This window comes from Plectropomus leopardus, chromosome 23 (assembly GCF_026936395.1).
Source record: "Plectropomus leopardus strain MGB_pleo_1.0 chromosome 23, ASM2693639v1, whole genome shotgun sequence".
Lineage (NCBI taxonomy): Eukaryota > Metazoa > Chordata > Actinopteri > Perciformes > Serranidae > Plectropomus > Plectropomus leopardus.
This window is the reverse complement of record NC_142198.1, coordinates 16,722,866-16,743,035: the sequence shown is the minus strand read 5'-3', so window position 1 is coordinate 16,743,035 and position 20,170 is coordinate 16,722,866. Positions and strand designations below refer to the sequence as shown.

The 20,170-nt window shown below is 39.8% G+C and overlaps 1 protein-coding gene across 14 annotated transcripts in view; it reads right to left on the bottom strand.

Annotated features, from left to right (window-relative positions):
- Positions 1-230: 230 nt before the first annotated feature.
- Positions 231-20,170, bottom strand: part of arhgef11 (Rho guanine nucleotide exchange factor 11) — a 28,616-nt gene continuing 8,676 nt past the window's right edge. For 11 of the 14 annotated variants that reach the window (XM_088073104.1, XM_088073097.1, XM_088073099.1 and 8 more), the window contains 30 exons: positions 19,755-19,823; positions 19,069-19,173; positions 18,689-18,787; positions 18,381-18,423; positions 17,763-17,859; positions 17,538-17,660; positions 16,265-16,288; positions 15,957-16,083; positions 15,069-15,162; positions 14,765-14,794; positions 14,440-14,569; positions 13,202-13,408; positions 12,931-12,978; positions 12,517-12,665; positions 12,216-12,356; positions 10,899-10,975; positions 10,642-10,767; positions 9,824-9,941; positions 9,589-9,737; positions 9,406-9,481; positions 9,150-9,323; positions 8,744-8,825; positions 8,575-8,655; positions 8,314-8,369; positions 8,035-8,187; positions 7,657-7,893; positions 6,765-6,857; positions 6,339-6,646; positions 4,938-5,070; positions 231-4,825 (listed from right to left, as the gene is read on the bottom strand). In XM_088073104.1, coding sequence (XP_087929230.1) covers positions 4,776-4,825; positions 4,938-5,070; positions 6,339-6,646; positions 6,765-6,857; positions 7,657-7,893; positions 8,035-8,187; positions 8,314-8,369; positions 8,575-8,655; positions 8,744-8,825; positions 9,150-9,323; positions 9,406-9,481; positions 9,589-9,737; positions 9,824-9,941; positions 10,642-10,767; positions 10,899-10,975; positions 12,216-12,356; positions 12,517-12,665; positions 12,931-12,978; positions 13,202-13,408; positions 14,440-14,569; positions 14,765-14,794; positions 15,069-15,162; positions 15,957-16,083; positions 16,265-16,288; positions 17,538-17,660; positions 17,763-17,859; positions 18,381-18,423; positions 18,689-18,787; positions 19,069-19,173; positions 19,755-19,823 — 3,399 coding nt within the window. In that variant the 3' untranslated portion in view covers positions 231-4,775. The remainder of the gene's footprint in view (positions 4,826-4,937; positions 5,071-6,338; positions 6,647-6,764; positions 6,858-7,656; positions 7,894-8,034; positions 8,188-8,313; positions 8,370-8,574; positions 8,656-8,743; positions 8,826-9,149; positions 9,324-9,405; positions 9,482-9,588; positions 9,738-9,823; positions 9,942-10,641; positions 10,768-10,898; positions 10,976-12,215; positions 12,357-12,516; positions 12,666-12,930; positions 12,979-13,201; positions 13,409-14,439; positions 14,570-14,764; positions 14,795-15,068; positions 15,163-15,956; positions 16,084-16,264; positions 16,289-17,537; positions 17,661-17,762; positions 17,860-18,380; positions 18,424-18,688; positions 18,788-19,068; positions 19,174-19,754; positions 19,824-20,170) is intronic. The other 3 variants (XM_088073103.1, XM_088073102.1, XM_088073100.1) reach the window with 3 other exon arrangements.

The window sequence follows — 20,170 nt, the reverse complement described above, 5'->3', positions numbered from 1 at the left end:
TAATTTCTTGCATTTTTTTTTGACATCTCATGCCAAGTTGCTCGATGCCTTTTTTAGTTGTGTTTTTGGAAGAAATCAAATTTGCTCAGGTTTCAAAGGTTTAAAAGGCATGCTAACAAAACGCAAGAAACTGATTTTGATCCAGGTTTCACAAAAGTTTAATTTTTGAAACTCACTTTAAAAGATGACAATGACACCCATATTCTAGGATCAAATACTCACGCTCCACATTTGATTTTCTTTGTCCAGTTTCTTTTTAATCTCACAAAACACATGAATCTGAGACATGAGCTCTCTTTTCCTTCTGTGCAGCTAAACAATCTCACCAATTTTAAAAACAAGGGAGAAGAAAATAATTTATACATCCTTTTTTTTATCATATCTACAAAAATAAAATCAAATACGAGGACTAAGGCTTTACAGAAAAAAAATTAACATATATAAAACAAGTGGGTTTGATCTCTCTATATTACACGAGTGAACAAGATTTGCTTTTTTGTTTTTTTTTTCTTAAAAAGACACAAAATAAAAAGACAATGAGATGATAGTTAAAGACGTGTGTATGCATACAGTAGTTTGCACCGTGCAGGGAAGTTTGTTGTGCAATTTTTTTATGTTTTTTGAAGGAATAGGTTATAGCTTTTTAAAAGATTTTTACAGCCGGTTAGGGCCACAACGCTGATGTCAATGTACAAGATAAATGTATGAAAAGAAGAAATTATGGAAGAAAGAAACTCAAGTGTAGAGGTAGAAATTAGAGATGAAAAATGCTGTAGTTCGAGTAGGGAAGAAAGAAGAGGAAAGAGATTTGTTGAGGGGAAGATTCAACCAACTCAGACCGTCCTGCATTTTTTGTGCCAAATTATGGTCAACACATACGTATGTGATGACTGCGTGACCACAGCTTGACGTGAAAATGCGTTTAAACAAATGTTAAAACGTCTGGTGTGAGATGATTGAAAATCAGCAGCCAAAATAGGAAGAAAAAAACAAAAAACTGTTCCCTTCAACACCTCTGAAGAGATATTTCACTTTGGTTGAACATTTTGACATTTTAGCACAAATTCCTCAAGTTCACACGGGGTCGGCTGCTAAAATCAGCCGCCCTGGCGATGATCAGTAGCTCTCATTTTAAGTTGCAACTCTTTTTTCTTTGTTCGTTTGTGAAGTTCTCATCGACGTCTCCTTCTGTGTGTGTTGGCTAAAGAGTGAAAACCTTCCACCAGGTAGTGAAATATCGCATTTAATAGCGTTATCAGTGGCTGGTAGTGTGTTTATATACTTGGCTCCTGGTTTGGTTCAGTTTGGTAGCGTGTTGTCAGTTTTGCTGGGTAACTCGCTAAAGCGCTTCTCAGCTTGGTCAGAAAAAAGAAAGAAACATTTAAACTGGAACATTAAGAACTTCGGTAAAAGTTCTCTCTTGTTACAGTTTAAAACATATTTTCTGTCTCAAATAAGCTTGATAGTTGGCGTTTGAGAAAAAAACATTTAGGTTTTAGTGTCAGTCTTTGCTGGTTACACGTGCATCAGTGAAGGCGTCCAAAAACGTTTCCTAACGTCCGGGACATTAAGTACTCCTACATAGGATTCAAAAATAGCTGAAGGAATCGTGAGATGTTTCGGTAAATACGCTTATTTTCTTTCTTACTTAATTTTATAGGAGATCAATACCACTTCACTTGTCAGGTATGGAGCAGCTGGTTAGCTTTTTTAAGTGTAAAAACTGGAAATATGTAGGGAAAAGTTAATTCGGCTCTGTCTGGAAATAACAAATGTTAAATCTCATTTGTTTATTCCATGCAAACGACACGTAAACAGATTTTACAGGAGGGTGAATTTGCTTTTCCTAAGATAGTTTAGACACGACCCACTTCACTCTGAAACTCTGAAAATGACTTTTCGCCTAACCAGTCAAACCAACAAATGCAACGAGAATTAGCCAATCTGACGGAGAGCAGGACAGGTCACGCCGTTGCTAAAAAATAGAAAAAAAAAGTTTAAAGTTTTTGAAATCTTGTCAGACGACTGCAGAGACTCATGAGATACAGCGTGCTAGTTAGAGAGCTTTGAGTCTGATTTATGGTGGTTTGCTCGACATTTTGATGAGTGTCACTTGATAGCAATGATGTATTTTTGTAAAGAAAAAAAATGTTAATTAAGGATTTATTCTGATCAAACTGGAGCTTGTGGTTGTTGGCACAGTGGAATAACAAACAGGATGACTAACAACAGTAACCGAGATGGTTTGGGTGCGTTTTGTTTATGGTACGTTTGAATGAAGTGTGTTATGTGAGCAGTTAAAGAGGAAATGTGTCTAACTTTAATCAGCCGTGGATGTGAGAACAAAAGGTGTGCAGTTAAATTTCTGTTTAACACGTGAGAATATTGCTTTCCTTAACATTTTGTGAGTTTGTAATTTGTATTTTTGAATCTACAAAAAGCTATGAGAGCTTGCGGAAACTAAAAAACTTACAGCCATACTGTCATACACCATGCACTGCAGTGAATTTCATGAATAAGTAGATATAGTCCAAGTTGAAAAATTAACTACATAACTAACAAACGTAACCAAGACCGTCCGGGTGAGTTTTGTTTTCTTTGTCAAGTTTGAATGCTGTGTTTTATGATTAGTTCATGAGGCAATTTATGTAACTTAAGTCTTCCATGAACTTGACAACAAAAGGTGTACAGTTGTATTTCTGTCTAACGTGTGAGAATATTGCTTTTCTTAACATTTTGTGATTTTTTAATGTCTATTTAAGAGTGTAAATAAAGTGAAGAAAGTTTGTGGAAACTAGCAAACTTGCTGGTGGCGTAGCAGCAACACACACAGAGTCACATACCGTATACCGAGGAAATTTAATAAAAATGTAGCGAGAGTACAAGCCTACTGACTGAGGAGATGACCGAAAGCTTTTGATGAATCAAAAACTGAAAGTGTCGCACAGGTTTTTAATTTCTGTCCAGTGAAACTCATCAAAAGTGTTGAGCAGCTTTTCATATATCCGGTTTTAGAAGTGCTGACTGATTTTGATACTGATGAACAGAGCAAAGTTAGCAGTTTCCTATGTTTCCAGTCTTTACACTAAGCTATATTTACCGTATATACATACATATATATATATGGCACTGGTATTGATCACTGCAAAGTGTAAACTATTCCTTTAAATCAATGTTTGTTTTGCCTGCAGAACAGAACAGTTGCATGTACAGTACCGGTTGTTTTTTTTAACTTGGACTATGTGCTTGAATTTGTAAAAAATTTCATTTTCACAAAGCTTTTTATTTCTCCCAACAAACATAAGTTGTTCTGTGCAGCGGGCGGGGTCTCGATGTAAAGCTACTTGGTAAAGAGCGCGGTCCTTTCGTGGCTGTGGATGTGGGATCGTTGGATATGAACACTTTGTGGTGTATTACTGGTGGGTGGGTGAAGCTGCTGGTTCAAAGTATTTACCGCTGTATTTCTACACACAAAACACTACAGAGGGCTGGAGAGTCGAATCTTAAAGTGACGACAGGCAATGTCAGCGGCGATATTTGGCAGCAATTTGAGCGACAAACAGGTTTTCAGTGAAAATTCAAGTTTCTCAGTTTGAATCTGTGCTTGCCCTCTTTCCTCACACTTGTCGTCGACACTGCCCGTCTTGAACCTCGGCCCCCCCGAAAACCCTAAATCTCCCAAAAACAACTTTTACATGATCAGAACAGCTGTGTGAATCCACTGAGCTTTGTTTATTTAATCGCTGAGATCCCTGTACGCCTCTGAAGCAGCGCTGAAAATAAAACCTGCCAGCATTTCAGTAGTAAACAGCGCAGTAGTGTTTCCAGAAATTAAAAATGAACAATCAGTATGAACCATGTAACGAGAAATATGTTGCACTGATGGTTCAAACAGTCGTGTAAAGGAGAACTTAAGGATATGTCAGTGTGGCTGCAACTGATCCCAAAAAAAAGAACGCTTGTGTTTCTCCCAGTGTGTGGATATGAAGCTCTGAGATGAATGATATGGTTAAATGGTGTGTGTGTGTGTGTGTGTGATATTGGTTTCCTTACCCAGTGCAAATAACCTGATTTATATAGACACAGTCCTTCGGCCGTGGTGGCAGGTGAACTCAGTGTAAAGCAACCAGTGGAGGCGGGGCGGGGACCCCCGGAGGCCATCTTGGCTCAAACGTCGGCCCCTAAATAAAGCCAGTGGCATCTCCAGTCCCTGATCCGTCCGCTGTAGGGAGGACGTACATGACAGAGGGATGCATTGTGGGTAAAGTGCAGGGGTGACGGGTCCCTCGGATTATTCCTTAAATTAACATTTCAACACTTTTCTGCTCCGTTTCCTTCAACCAGCTCTTTAAAGCAAGACATGCGACTCCTTTTTTCCTTCACAAATATCCAACTTTTCTTCCAACTTTCAATTCTTCCAACTTCTTTTTTCTCTCCCCGTTCTCTTCTTCAGCCATCTTGTCTTCTGCCTTTTTGTTCCTTCATACTTTTTCCTCACTCCGTCCTGGACTCCCTCGTGCTCTGGTGGAAGTCGGAGGTCGTGACGACCTCAGAAATCCCGGTGAATCCGGCCAGCTTCCTGATATCCCAGTGCAACAGGAAACAAACAAAACAACAGCTGCAGTCCCTCCTGGGCTCTGTTCCACTGGCCAGTGCATGCAGGGACGAGGGGCGAGGGGAGGCGGGGCTGAGGCGCCCGAGTCTGACAGTGGGTACATATATGTGCGTCCGTATGCTAACAGTCAAGATTGAGTGACTGCGAGTAAATCCAGACGTCAGAATCCAGTCGACTGAATTTTGGGTTCTGCTGGACTTCCCTCTTTGCCTGGTTGGGTTAAAATGGAAAAAAATATATCATTTGGTATAGAAAAATAACTTCACTGCCTTTAGGCCATTGTTTTGTTAGGTTTAAGATGCATTTTTAAGTTCCCCCTCACCATCCGCTGAGCCACGATCCAGAGACGGTGTTCGGGAGACAGTTGCCGAGAGACACTGTTGGTCCTCTGACTCCTGATTGACATATGGTTCTCTGAGGGTTTTCAAAAGTTTGTGATGGGACTTTTCTATTTCCTGTAAAGGGGTGAAGATGCAGACAATTATGCTGGCACAACAACGAGTGAAATTTTGCAAACTGGTGAGAGATTAAAGTGGAGGAGGAGTAACACGAGCAACAAGCCGTCGTAAACATGGGCGGTTAAATCACAAGAAAATCCTGCTGCTTAGAAATCTGTGACCCGCTTTGTTCCGACCCGTGAGAGGCAGCAATGTGCAGCAAGGAATCCAGCCCCCCGGAAACAAACAATGAATACTTACGTTTGTCACAGACTGACAGGAAGTGCATCCAATCAGCAGCAAAAAACAATCCTCCAATAGTACCTACCTTTTCTGCTTTGAGTCTCGCCAAATGTTTTGTTTTCTGTTTGTGAAAATGCTGAAGTGTTTTCTGAAATCTTGAGTTTTGTGAGATGTTGTAGTGTTTGGGGAATTTTTTGTTTTCTGAAATGTGCTGGTGTTTCGTGAAATGTATTTTTTTCCGAAATGTTGTAGTGTTTTGGGAAACGCTGTTCTGTTTTCTGAAATGCAGTGTTTTGTGAAATGTGTGTTGAAATGTTGTAGTGTTTTGTTTATTGTAGAATTTTGGGGAAATGTTGACGTGTTTTCTGATATGTTTTAGTGTTTTGGGATATGTTGTTGCGTTATTTTTAAATGTTTTTCCTTTTTTAAAATATGTTTTGTAAAATGTTGAAGTGTTGGGGGATTTTTGTGGGGTTTTTTGAACACTGTTTTGTTTTGTAAAAGGCTTAAGTGTTTTGGGAAATGTTTTTTTCTGAAATGTTTTAGTGTTTTGGGAAATGTTTTTTTTCTGAAATGTTTTAGTGTTTTGGGATATGTTTTAAATGTTTTTCATTTTGTAAATGTGTTTTGTGAAATGTTGAAGTGTTGGGGGATTTTTGTGGGGGTTTTTGAACACTGTTTTGTTTTGTAAAATGCGTTGTGTTTTGGGAAATGTTTTTTTCTGAAATGTTTTAGTGTTGAAGTGTTGGGGGATTTTTGGGAACACCGTTTTGTTTTCTGAACTGCTGTAGTATTTTGGGAAATGCTGATGTGTTTTGACCCTCAGGGCTACCGTATCATTCAGTAGATAGAAAAAAGGTTCCTACATAATTCTGCTCAAAATAAGGTCTGTGGATCTTGAATATCCATTTTTCTGGAAATAGCGCCATCTGGTTCATTATATTTGAGAGACGGCAGACACCTCTACAGCTGAAATATCCAACATTGGGCAGCAATCTAGATAAATAGCACGAAAGGAACATGCCCCTTTAACACAAACTCACCTTCAGCTGCCGCAACTTGCTCGTCAACCCCTCAATCGTGTGAAAAATCTCATCCACATTTTTGATCACGTGGCTCTGGTGCCCAACCTGTGATTGGCCCTTTTCCTCTTCTTGTTCCAGTTGCATAGCCTCTGATTGGCCGGGCTCTGGACCGCAGGCTGGCGCTTCCTCCTTCGGCTGCGTCTGTGGTGATGTCACTTCCTCCAGAGGCTGTGGAAAGTGGCTGGCGGTGGGGGTAGGAGGGTCGTTGAGGTCGTCAGTGGCGCTCTCTCCCTGCTCTGTAGGCATTACCAAGTAGAAAGTGTTCCCTAGAGCACAGAGAGTAAGAAGGTTACGTCAAAACCAACAAAATTAAAGATGATATTCTCCAGCTGTTATCTATTATTTGACCAATATAGTCATTATTACCCTGCGTAGTTGCCTCACCTCTCGGCTTGGATGATTGGTCGGAGGGAAGGGTGACATCATCAGTGATGTCATCAGGGACAGAAGGAGAAGAAGAAGGACCCGCAACCACAGCTATTGCACAGAGGATAGATGTGTGACAAGGAAAAGTGTGTGTGAATGAAGAAGAGTGAAAAGGAGTGAGGAAAGGAGTTTACGGAGCAAGTGTCAGATCAGTGTGTTGTGAAGGGCAGGCAAACAGAAGAAAAGAGAAGATTAAGTGTGTGAGAAACCAAATTATGAATCCCAGAGTGCAGAGAAAACATGCAGAGGAAGGCTGCCGTTAATCCTGTGAAACTTGGAAAAACTGGCTTGATTTCTTTCAAAGACATGGAAAGAAGGCAATGAGCAAAGAAAGAAGGAATTTCCCAAAAATTAGCAAAACAAATCTGTAAAAAATTGCCTGAAAATTAGTTTTTTAAAAAAGGAAATGACAACAGGGAAATTATCTGGAAAAATTGCCTAAAAAAATAAGAATTTTGTAACATAATTTTAAAAGCAGAATTTTTATAAATATAGTTTTATCCCCTATTTTAAAAATAGTTTTCTGAAGCTATAAATTTGTGGAACATTTCTTCCAAAGTTGCTCATTTTGCCCTTGTTTTTGAGAGAAAGACCAATTTGCTCATGGTTCACGTTTGTGAAAGGCTTCTGTGAGCAGCACAAGTAAAGTGATGTTGCTCCAGGTTTCAAAGGGTTAAAGACATCCAGGTTTTATCCCGAAAACTGTCAGCTGAGGTCACTTTCAGTTCAATAAATACCAAATAAAGGTTTTAATTTGCAAAGAAGTGAATGAACTAAGAGTGATCAGTGAACCCAGGCGAATGATTAAAGATAACTGCTTCGGAAAACTTTTCTCCATTCGATCCGTTACCTTTCCGTACGACCTGAACGCCGCTGGGCTGCTCTGCGTCTGGAGGCAAGACCTCTTCAGGCTCGGCCTCCCATTCGTTGGTGCTGAAGTTGAGGATGGTCTCAATGGACTCTGGCCGCTGTCTTTGGCCGAATGAGCTCCTTTCATTGCCCGTCTCGTTGGTGGGCGTGTCATCTGAATCGTGGCTCCAACCGTCCTCTTCCAAATCTCGTAATATGAGCTGCCTTAATGTTTCAACTGTAGAGGCAAGAACCCAACCACGAAAAACGTTTTTGAAATTCAGAAAGACATTTTAAAAAAAAAAGACAAAATAAGTTCAACATCCTGAACTCCACAACAGATTGTGAAAGCGATGGAGGTGTGTGTGCTCGTTCTCACCGTCTTGTAACGCTGCTTCTGCCACACCAACTGTTTTTCTCTCCCCGCAGATGAAAGCTCCTGATTGGTCCATGGGTGTGTTTGCTGAGAGCACAATGTCGTCGTTGGAGGAATGAGCCTCCATGGAATCTGACTGCTCCGTCATGGAGTTGTCTGGAAAATTTAAAAAAAATCGAACTATATTTTGTATCACAAATATTTGCAGACCGTTTATAAATCGTTTATAATCATCATAAAGGCTGATGACCTGTTGGCTGATGAGGCTGATGTGGTTGTTACCTGCATAGACGTTGCTGCCAGTTGAAACTGGGGATGCACTGCGTAGATTGGGGGAACTACAAAAAATACAAAACACAACACACAGTGAGCAAATGCATACAAGTGGAGTTGGACATACTCGAAATACACTTGTCCCTTGCACTAAGACCGTGAACTACACATCATTTAAATAGGAGCCAACATGTCGTAAAAATAACTCTCTGGCAAAGGAGCCTGAACACATTCTTTTGTTCATTATTCATAAATATCAAATTTACTCACGATAAAGGCATGGACGCGTGATTGATCAGAGGTGACGAACCGCCAGCAGATGCGATGGTCTTTTCTAGTAAATCTTTCCAGCTGCAAAACAAAAGCAAACATTTTAGGAGGCTGAAGAAGAACGGGGACGCTCGGTAAGTCTTTCTACCAGTTATGGGACAGAGCTTACTTGTTTTTCTCTGATGACGTTCCAGCCACCAGCTCATAGATCTGCCTCTCTGTGGTGCTGATGACGTAGAGGGCTTTGTTATCTGGGGAGAAATCACGAGATAAGATACGCATTTGATCACCAAAACCGCAGGAGAGAAATCTGCACATTTTTTCAGTGCAAATTTAATGACTTTTAATACCTTCTAAAGACCTCTAAAAGAAAAAAAATACCAATACAAATAAACAAAATGGAAAAATAAAAATAAAACAACAGAGACACGCTCATTCATTCGGCCCCTGATCAGATTTAACACCACCATTCCAACAATCCCAGATTTTTTAAGACATTTTAAGACCACGAACATCAAAACCTAAATTTAAAGACTTTTAAGACTTTTCAAGAATCCGCAGGGACCCAGTTTTACCTGTAGCTACTGAGCGGACCAGCAGAGAGTCCAGCTTCACCAGAGGGCTGAAGGACGTCTTGCTGTCTCCGCTGGCTCCACCCAGCCAGCGGGACGGATATCTCAGCTGCAGCCGGTCGTCTGGGCCCCTCTGTAGGAGGACCAGGCAGTCTGACAGCAGCAGCGCTTGAATCTCTGATGGGCGGAAACAGAGACGTGTGACAAAAAGGTACGAAACCAAACCAAAGAGACTAAGCACCCACGCAGAGATACTGACCTATCTGCTTGTCTTTGCTGACTTTCCACGTGAGCGGACCTTCATGAATCATTCTCTTACTGGTGAGGTCCAAACTCTGTGAGGGAGAAAAGTAAGCAAAACACATTTACATAGTGAACAAGGGAGAAAGGGACACAAAAACCAAAAAAAAAAACAGGTTAACGGCGTAAACTATTTAACTACCTTGAATTGAGGGGCAGCGTCCAGCCTGCGCTGGTATTGGCTGAGGCGTTGCCGGTGTTCTGTCTCCCCAACAACCTCGTTCACAACCTGCAGTATCCCTCGGCAACAAGCGTGGGCACGCTGAAGTGAGGGGAGGTCCGACGAACCGGCTACATGACAAGCGAGAATATTAAAAATCATACTTTCTTTGCATTTTTTTTAATGGTATTTTCCAACATTGCTCTGGACTCCTCACCCTCTGTGTGTTTCATGATGTTGTCCAGCAGCAGCGGGTACTTGGTGAGTCTCTGCATCTCTGACACCAGCAGGTCTTTGAGCTGCAGCCTCCGACAGTGAGGACTTGCTTCACACTCCTGGACAAATGTCAAACATGTCAAGGACAAGGCTGCGCAGCCATCTCAGGTAGGACAGGTATAAGACAAAGAGGGATATATGGGGAAATGGACATGTTCACTCTTTGTTCTGCATTTCAGTTCTAAGAGCGAATTATAGTTTCAGGTTGTTCATTTTTGTGTTGCCACTGTCAAAAGTTATGGATGTATTATGGAGGACTACATTGAAAATGGGAACTCACTGGTCCCACTGGACCTAACACAAATCTCACAGGAAAGGGTATTTTATATTTATATCACTTACATCACCACTTTAACCCTTTGAAACCTGAAGAAACATCACTTTTCTGCTGCTTTCAGATGCCTTTCACAAGTATTTAAACCTTTGAACCCTGATCAAACTGGTGCAATGCCTTTCAAAAACATCATAAAAAAGTAATCAACTTGGTAAGAAATGTTCAATAAACAGTAATAAATTAATAGATATGGAAAATAATTTTTTAAAAACAAGGGAAAAATGTCTAGGAAAAACAAAGGGTTAATAATGATAACATTGAAATTGCAATAATCAACTGTACAACTAGAAAAGCCACAATATAAATTTAGTGTGACTGACAACAGAATTTTGGAAAAAGTGATGTTCACAGGAGCATGCTTGTGTTGACGGGAAGTTTATGTGTCAGGGAGAGAAAGGTGTGTGTGTGTGTGTGTGTGAGAGTACCTGGATAATGTGAGCGAAGCGAGGGTCTTTGCGTTTTTTGTTCTTGATGAGCTCCACAGCCTGAGACTGCTGGCTGCACAGCTGCGACGCTTGTTCCTGAAACTCGTCTCCGGCTGCACCTTCAAACTGCAAACACACACCACTGTTAACATACTAAATACATGCACATAAACACCTTTCGCATGACAAAAAATTGGAAGATGAACATGGATAAAATGATAGTGGATTACAGTGCCGGAGGTGATTATGTCACTCACCCTGGCCAGCATCACATCCCCAATATCCTGAACGATGGGAGTTTCTCTTCGCTTCTTCATCGCCTCGCATAGACTTGCTGCAAAGGAGCAACATTAAAAGTGACATTAAAATAACCTACGTGGTGATCAGCTTAATCATTTCAAATTCTACTAAAATAATCAATACCTAACAGACATAAAAACACAAAACTATTGGCTGGTCTAGTATGGCAATAATAACACACCATATACTTCCTTGTTGGCTCTTAATTAAAGCCCAGAACACATATTGACTCAGTAAAGCTGCAGGCTGATATTTCATTGAACAGTTACTGCCTTCTGTTAGTATTTGCTTTACTTATTATTATTGACCTAGCAATATAAAGCCCTAAATATATGTTGACTCAAAGTATAACGTACTTCATTGTGCAAACAGAAGAAGCAGAAAGCGGCCACACTTTTACAAGAGGGCACAGTCACAAAAGATCTACACAACCAGCACAGTTTTAAGGTGGTGACCCAAAATTAGAGTCACCAATTCAGTGTATGACTAAATGTCTCCCTTTCTGTTTCTGAGATGGGATGTTGAGTAATGGCCACAAGAGTTTTTTGCAGAATATTATGATGTGAAGCTAACCTTTAGGTTATTAAATTTTAGCATTTCGTCATTACATCATATTTATTATTTGTGTGAAATTGTAGTGTATGCAATGTATGCAAGTTATGGCCGAAACTGTGTTTTATGCATGGATCTATTTTATGAGGTCACAAGTGACCTTTGACCACCAAATTCTAATAAGTTCATATTTAAGTCAAAGTGAAGGTTTGTGCCACATTCAGCTCATCACTGAGTCCATGCAGATGTTTGTGCCAAAATTGAAGGCATTCCCTCAAGGTGTTCTTGAGATATCACATTCACATAAATGAGACAGACAAGTTCACAGTAACCTTGACCTTTGACCTATAAATACCAAAATCAAATCACTTCATCCTTGAGTCCAAGTGGATGTTTGTGTTAAATTTAAAGAAATGCCCTCTAGGTGTTCATGAAATATTGCGTTCAAGAGGATGGGATGAAAAGACAGAAAACCATAAAAACAGGCTGCGTCCAGCCGTGGAGGCATAAAAAGCCTAAAATGGTCCTGAATATGCAAACATGACCGAAAATAAACTCATATTAATCCAAAGCGGAAAAAATGATAGTGGTTCCTGAAATCACATTAAATACAAATACTTTACCAATTGTGTGTCAAATCAGTGCCAGACTTGTCATGTAGACTTTTGTCACTGAAAAATGAAGATTTGGAAATGATCATTTTCACTCTCACACACACTAACCGTGGAGTTCGTAAACTTGGGGCAGATTGGGGAAGATGCAGGCCAGCTCATCAGTGTTCAGCACGGACCTCATCTTCTGAAAGAAGACCTGGTCCAGGACCCTCAAAGTCCGAAGGTGGGACACCTCTGTGGTGAACAGCTCTAATGACAAAAAGAAGAGCGGAGCAAACAGAGAGGGGAAATCAACAGCAGTGAGAAGCTTTGTTCTTATCACATCTGTCATCTATGACAACATTTCAAACACAAAATTCAATCAAGTGGTTCTCAGAACTTTCCAGCGTGTGTTGAATTTGACTCGTACCGTATATGACGGCTTGTCTGTCCACTTCCCTCGGACTGAGCGTGGCGAGGAGCTGAGGTTGAACTGTGTCCTGCCAGTTCTGACTGTCGCAGACCTCCTCTTCTAGCACCGCTGTGTCCGGCAGCAGGGCCAGCGGTGAGTCCACACTCCTACGTTACGCACCCACATAAACACAGGTCGGGACGGAGGACCAACAACGACAAACAAACAGAAAAACAAACACTTTTCTTACTAACAGCCACCACAAAACAAAATCTATCACTACAGGCAGAACTGAAACTGAAAGATGACATTTCCTCTTGTGCACCAAAACATTTTATTTTCAAGGGTTTTGCATATGGGAGAGAAGTCCAATTTCCAGCCAGACAGGTACTTTAATCACTGATCATCTACGGGGATGACACTGGAACTCACCTGCGTCTAGACCGAGGGGTGTATGGGGGTGTAGGGTTCTCTAGAGACCTGAGTTTGAGAGAGAGTGGAGAGAGAGATGGCATGAGGTGAAAACCTACACTTCCAGGGGGAACGTCCAGGGTGTTTGAGTCAAACGGGGGAGTTTTGATTCTTTTGTAATTATTTTTGTCTGTGCCTTTGTATCATCTCTAAGAAAGTTAAGATGTTTCCAAGAGTCAGTAAAAGCTTTGTGTGAAAACACCCAAAGGTGTCCGGCTTTGTGAATTGTTACCGTGCAGAGCTGCTGGATGCAGATGACGATGTGCTGTGCTGCAGCGGCCGGAGGCCCGGCCCCTCCCTCTCCTCACCGCAGTCCTCCATGTCCACGTCGCTACGAGAGCGAGGGACAGACTCCGTCCCGGAGACAACACCCCGCCGACGCCCTTCTCCCTGAGCCTTCAACGACTCGCTGCGTGCCAGACGCACTGAGATCGTAGGGCTGCAAGAGTGAGCGAAAACATGTAGAATTTTACCAAATCAGTAACCATCAAACACTGCTGATTAGCTGCTACACCACCAAAACATTTAATACTGAATATATTAGAGTGTTTGGGACACATTTTAAAGACCATACAGTCTCTGAAACAACAATCAATACTCCTTATTGGTTCTTTGACATTACTATATGATAGCTTTCTAAAATCTATATTATTTTAAAAAAATAATGAGAACAGGATTAGAACTCAATAATTAAATATAATTTAAGGTCTGTTCATTATTTATGAGAAGGGAGGGGGTGATGCAAAGAGGGGGAGGCATGCCAAATAATTTCTTGAGCACTGAGGATGGACTTGTGATTATTATTTTGGCTTTAGGGGAGGAGAATCCAACTTAAAAAGGCTGTCTTTGTACTTATTCTACTGATTTTTTTTTAAATATTATAATACATTAAATAAAAAATTATATAATTTTTTGGCCTTTATTTTTTTCTTGAAAATTATTGGGCTTTTTTTTCTAAAATACAAATTCACCACTTTTTCCTTTAAAAACGCTTGACAATTATGAGAAAACATTTTGGAGATATTTTTGGGTTTTTTTTTAAGGAAATGCCATTTTTTTCTTCGAAAAATGCTGTCGATTTTTATATAAAATATTTATTAATATGAATTAATATTTAATATATATAATATTTAACAATGAATTAATAGGATTTTTTATGTCTTTAAAACTTTTATTGATTTAAAAAAATAAAATAAAACTCGAACCACCAAAAATGACACCATTTATCACAGCCAAAAAGTAAACAAAAAAAAAACAAACAAAAAAAAAACTATCACTATATTTTCTAATTTCTGATGATTCTTAAACACACCATGTGTTATTATACAGGTTTGTGAAAATAAAATCCATTAATTTTTTTTTAAGTTTTCCACAACTTTTCCCGGCCTGGAAATTGCTATTAGCAAATTCCATGACTTTTCCATGTTTTTCATGACTGTACAAACCCTGGATTTAGTTCAAGAGAGCTACCTGTCCATGCTGTCTTCTCCCAGGCTGCTGGTGGAGAGCCTCTGGGGGTCAGCGGCGTCCCCTCCCTCCTCTCCCGTCTCCGTGTGATTCTCAAACTGCTGAATGATGTTCCTCACACTGCCAGGACGGACTGCACACACACATATTGTACAATATGAAAAAAAAATCTATATAAAAGGGTTAATGTGTATAAAATGAGATAGAATACAAGAAATATTTTAAAAATTGTTATCCATGAAGAAATAACTCAGTTGGGTATGTTTGTTAAAAGGCAAAATTTAACTCAAGTGAACAAAACAAAAGTGAAGAGAAATTAAATATATACCTTCGGTGGGTGACAAGGGGACATGGAATGCTACGAAACCAAAATGAACCAAAAAGAAACAATGAAATCACAACAACAAGACAAAATGAAAATCCCATAAATCACTAAATAAACCTGCAGAAACAATAAAAGGGCAAACAGAGGACGGAAACAAATCAATATTGCCTGACAAATACAATGAGTGAGAGCATCACATGTTTGTGTTAGCGTGCCTCTAATGTGGAGTGCCAGTGAGCCAATACTGTCAGCTGATAATGTGTAGTTGTATGCATGATTGTGTATTTCTGTGTGTGTTTGTATTTACTGGACTGGGATGTGGTCCGAGGTTTGCCGATGTACTTCAGGATGGGGTTCCTCTTTTTATCCTCTCCATCTTTCTCTTTCTTGGTACCACTCAGCTGTGAAGAGAACTCTATATCATCAACGGATTTCAGGATAACGATAACGGTTCGTATATTTGTGTTAAAAAATCACAGTATGGAGGTCACAGTTTAGTGCATGCAGCCTCACGCAGAGTGCACAGTGTGTAGACTGATGCATGTCATTTTGACCCAAAGTTCACAAGCGCAAGTTCCACCTGAACACTTTAGATGTACATCACTGGCAACATATGCTGAGGTATTGTGGGGTGGGGGGGTTGTGGATCGAGAAGCAGCACAAAGGAGCAACCTGGTGTGTCTTAGCATCCCTACCAGCCCTGCCAGTGTTGATACTTTTTACAGGTTTCAGGAAAGAGATACTTTATATATACTGTATATATATATATATATATATTATTATTATTATTATTATTACTTTTTTTTGTAGAAATTCAGAAATTTGGGCTCTAACATGCTGTCATGGGTCGGGCTTGGACAGAAAGTGGTTCATGCAGAGTAAGGTCAGATTTTTTGGTGGGCCAAATTAAAAATGCTTTTCTTTGTATCATGTTTCCTTTGCTGATACTTTAATTATAGTACAAATTGCAATACAAATCATAGTTCAGATTCTCTTCCTCTTGCAAATAAAAAAACCACAGATGCCATTGTTTACATTTACAAACACATCTATAACTTTCCTTGTACATTTACTATAGGTTAATTTGTTGAAGTGTGGTTTCAACATAAAACTAGACATTGTTTACATAATCACTTGCAACATCTTTCCCTTCCCTCCCATCCCTGATTTTTTGGTTCTTTTAGAGGACACTTACCTTTTTCGTCTTTAAGAAAGCGAGCCACTTCTCCTTCTCTGTGCTCAGACCAGGGAAGACCTTGGAGTCTCTTAGCTTGATACCAGAGTGACGCAGGTAAAGGTGCACGGCCGACGCCAGAGGAGAACTGCAGGAGACCACCGAGGGGGTGGAGACAGAGAGAAAGAGACAGGACAAACATAGAGGGGAGGGGGAAATGTGAGGAGAATAAACCACAAGGAGAAACAAAGAAAAGATGTTCAGAAAGAAACAACACGCTCAGACTGATTACTGTTAAATGACACTGACTAACGGATGAGAAACATTACCTTCTGTCCTCTTCGTGTTTTGATCTGGAGCGGAAACAGAAAGAGAGACATAAAAACGCTGTTAACTCGCCACAAAACAAATACGAGACTTTCAAAGAGATGTCCAGTTTATTCCCTCAGAGCTGAATCCAGTTTTCAGGTGCAAAACACAGGCGTAAGAAACAGACTGTAGTGCAGCAGTCATGTGACGGGAATCGTGTAAAAAGCCAAAGGAGGAAATGTCATGTGGTTTTCAGGTTTTGTGGCTGGGGTAATGACCTTTGTTATGATAGCTTGAGCAAGCTCCTTCTGTCGCTTTATAATAACAATTTTATTGGGCCCGGAACATCTGACCCTGTTGCTATGGAAACCTGGTTTAACAGTCTGAGTGTGTGTAGGTTAATATTCAGTTCATGGTTTAAGCATGTTGGAGTTAACAAATGTAAAATTAGTTTTAAGGTGAAACTGAGAAATTTGTTTCAGTGTTTCCCAGGCTTTGAATTAAAAAATAAATTGAATTAAATTAAATTTAAAAAAATAAAAAAGGATTTTTTTTTTAACATTTTAAATATAACTTATTGTTTAAATGATAAAACCTTTAAATTACTGTTAAATTCTCCCATTTCAAAAAATGTACAGTCGAATACAAAATGTTTTAATTTTCATCGACTAAAATGTGTGTCATAGGCATACATCAAACTGTTGCGGCTTTGACTTTTAATTACATTGTGTGGCACGGAAAGCTGTGCACAGACAGAGACAACATGAAAAAATCCCTCATTAAAATATCAGAGCATCCATTCTCATACTTCATGTACACAGCAGAGACCGCAGACAGTGCTGCACTGCCAGTATGTGAATAAAAAATGTGAACAGTTTTTTTTATTGTAGTTCTATAATGTCATAAATGCCATAAAACATGGTATTATTTAATGGCAATACAAAGTAAAAGTATCAAATGATCACAAGTAGCTCACTGCTGCCACCCTGTAGTTTAATATATTAATAGCACTCATGTAGATCTGTTGGTAATGTTGATGGGCTTTTTTAGACTAAATAGGCTGTTTTACCATCATTGTAAGGCTAAAATGTGTTTTGCAGTTACACAAGGATTTCTTTTTTGGGACAAATAAGGCTCTTTTGATAGTGCAGGTTGCCAACCCTGGGAATAACCAAACTATATATGTACTCCAGTAGCGCTAAAAATGGAAAATGTTTTCCTGGAAGCGGATGTTTTGATCGTGGTGGCTTGCCACAAATTTTGTGCCACAGGTTTTGTTATTCACAGACTCACAGTATTTCCCAGAGGGCGGTGACCTGTCTGTCCACCACCTGTCTCTCTTTCACTGGGTCTCCATCCAGCTGCTGCAGGTCTCCTTCTCCAAACAGAGAGCCGAGGCCCATCATCTGCTTGTTCCTATGAAACACAAGCTTAACATGTTAATATGAGCTCTTGAAAATGCTATTTCTGTAAAAACTGGTAACTATTCTGCCTAAGCGGACATCTTGAGTGATGTACCTGTAGTCTTGTATCTGGTCTTGGATGTCTGGCAGCACTTGCTGCTGCAGCTCGGACAGAGGTCCTCTGATGTCCTCCTGGGCATGAAGTCGAGTTTCTGAAGGGACGATGGGCACAACATTATGTCAGCGGTTATACTTTCTCACAGGCATGATATAATCATCACAGGCATGCGGCTCAACCTGTGCACTACGCATTTATTTTCAGATACCAAACAGCAGCTCTCCTTTTTTTTTCCTCTGGCAGAAACGTCGGGACTCCCTCCCATTTTCCACATTAATCATAACTGTTTATCTAAGAAGGGGCGTATTTAAGATGATTCGGCCACTGTGAGTCAATTTATTCTTATTGTGAATTAGAAAATAGTTGGCAGGACAACTGGCACCCTTGTCGTGAGTCATTGCTGTAATCTGTTTACGTTTTCTGTCGCTCACTTCAAGGTCAGTCCAATTTAATCTAGAGGCATTTTGGTCTACAGCTGCTGATAACTCCCCTGGGATATCGAAAATGAACTGAAAGGTTCTAGACTAATATTCTTTTGTAAGTTCGTCCAGCGAATGCATATCAATATAAAAATGCAAAACAAATCAAGTCTCAACTAGCGTCTACTTGTCTTACCTATATCTGTGAGATACTCCTCTCGTACTTTGATTTTCAGGGGCTACAAAGAAAAAACAGACACTTTCAGACTCTGATGCTGTCATGTTAATGTGCTGAGCGCTGATACAATAGTCAAGAACATTTCCATTCTTCCAAGTTTTAACTTTATATATGGTAAATATGGTTATTCGCTGTATCTAAAAGAAACACACACACTTCACTTTGTAATGACAAGAAAGTGTCAAATTTAAGTTCTTACATGCCAAATCCAGCTGAAAAAAAAATCAATGAGTATAAAATCATTTAATAGATATGTTAGTACATACAGCATCTGGGTCCAGGAAATGGGAGCAGATCTGAGGTGCAAGTGCGCGGGCGTCTTTAGGGCTGGAGCCCAGATACGCCTCCACCGACAGGTAAAACAGCTGTGTGAACACAAAATGTTACAAAATATCTACAAACTGACATTTCTGATAAATAACTGTCAGTAATGTGAATATAATAACTAAGTAAACAGTCTGGTGAATCCAGAAAATGACACAACTTTACTGTAATGCAGCCTTTAAAATCAGGAAAAGACAACACTTATGATACTGAAAAACTACAATAATATCTAGACTAATATCACAATATCATTATAATGGCCAGCCCTCCTTTGTTTCATTATAATAATTCATATGTATCATAAAATCTTATGTAGACTGACCAGAGGGTTGGGGTCCAGAAGCTGAGTGAAGACGTATCTCATGAAAACCGCCATGTGTGCCGGTCGTGTCTTCAACAGCTCGATGTCCTGAAATGGACCGTCCATCTGAGAGAAAGACGGAGAAAAATATGAATAATTAAACGGATGGAGGGAACAGCAACATGCAGTGAAAGAAAATGAGGAAATTATAGAAGTGGCAAAAGAACAACATGTAAAAATCAATGAGAATAAATTAGAGCAGGTGTCACCAACGTTTTTGAGACAGAGCTAACTAATGGATAGAAAGTAAATATGAGACTTTTACCCTGAAATATCCAGTAATATTAAAGAATAAAGAAATTTCCATTACCATTTAGTAATATTTTCTTCTTCCTTTTTAAGGCACACATTTATATGTATTGTGGTTATAATTGAATTAATCTTTTTTCAAACATATTTGGGTATTTTGTCAATAAACTCCATCGACACCTTACTTTAAAAACTAGAGGCAGTCACAGGTGCTAACTTTGTCTTCATGCGCTGCTAGCGCTCTCCTAAAGTCAACAGGGATAAGCGATGTTTGACTGCATTTACCATAAATGTCAGTATATAGGTGCACTACAACTGTAGCTTGCTTGACTGCAGTAACTCATTAGCTTCCCGCAGGCACACAGTTTTGGCAAAACTTAGATCAGAGTCCTCCTCACCTCATTAAATGCATAGCCATCGTCTTCTTCATCCTCTTCCTCGGGGCCGATGATCTGGGCTTTCCCGCCCTTTGAACACAGATGCACACACATTGACAGCAGACCCAAGCAAACTGTTTTCTGTTATATACTGTGCATGTGGTGATCGGGTCAGAAAGAATTGAATGATTGTTATTTGTGGTAATACTTTATCTCCTCAGTCTCTCCGCTCCTTATCTCATACATTTAAAACAGCTACTCAAGTCACAGTGAAAGAAAATGGAGAGGAACACATGGAGAGGAAAGAACAGAGCTACTTCTCAAGGTAGGAAATTCATTTTAGTCCTGGAGGTTCAGAAAGGCACAGTGGAGGATGCAACACAAAGATGCAGCTGGTGATGCAGGCTGTGTCTTTTGCATGAACTAAAAATCGGCTT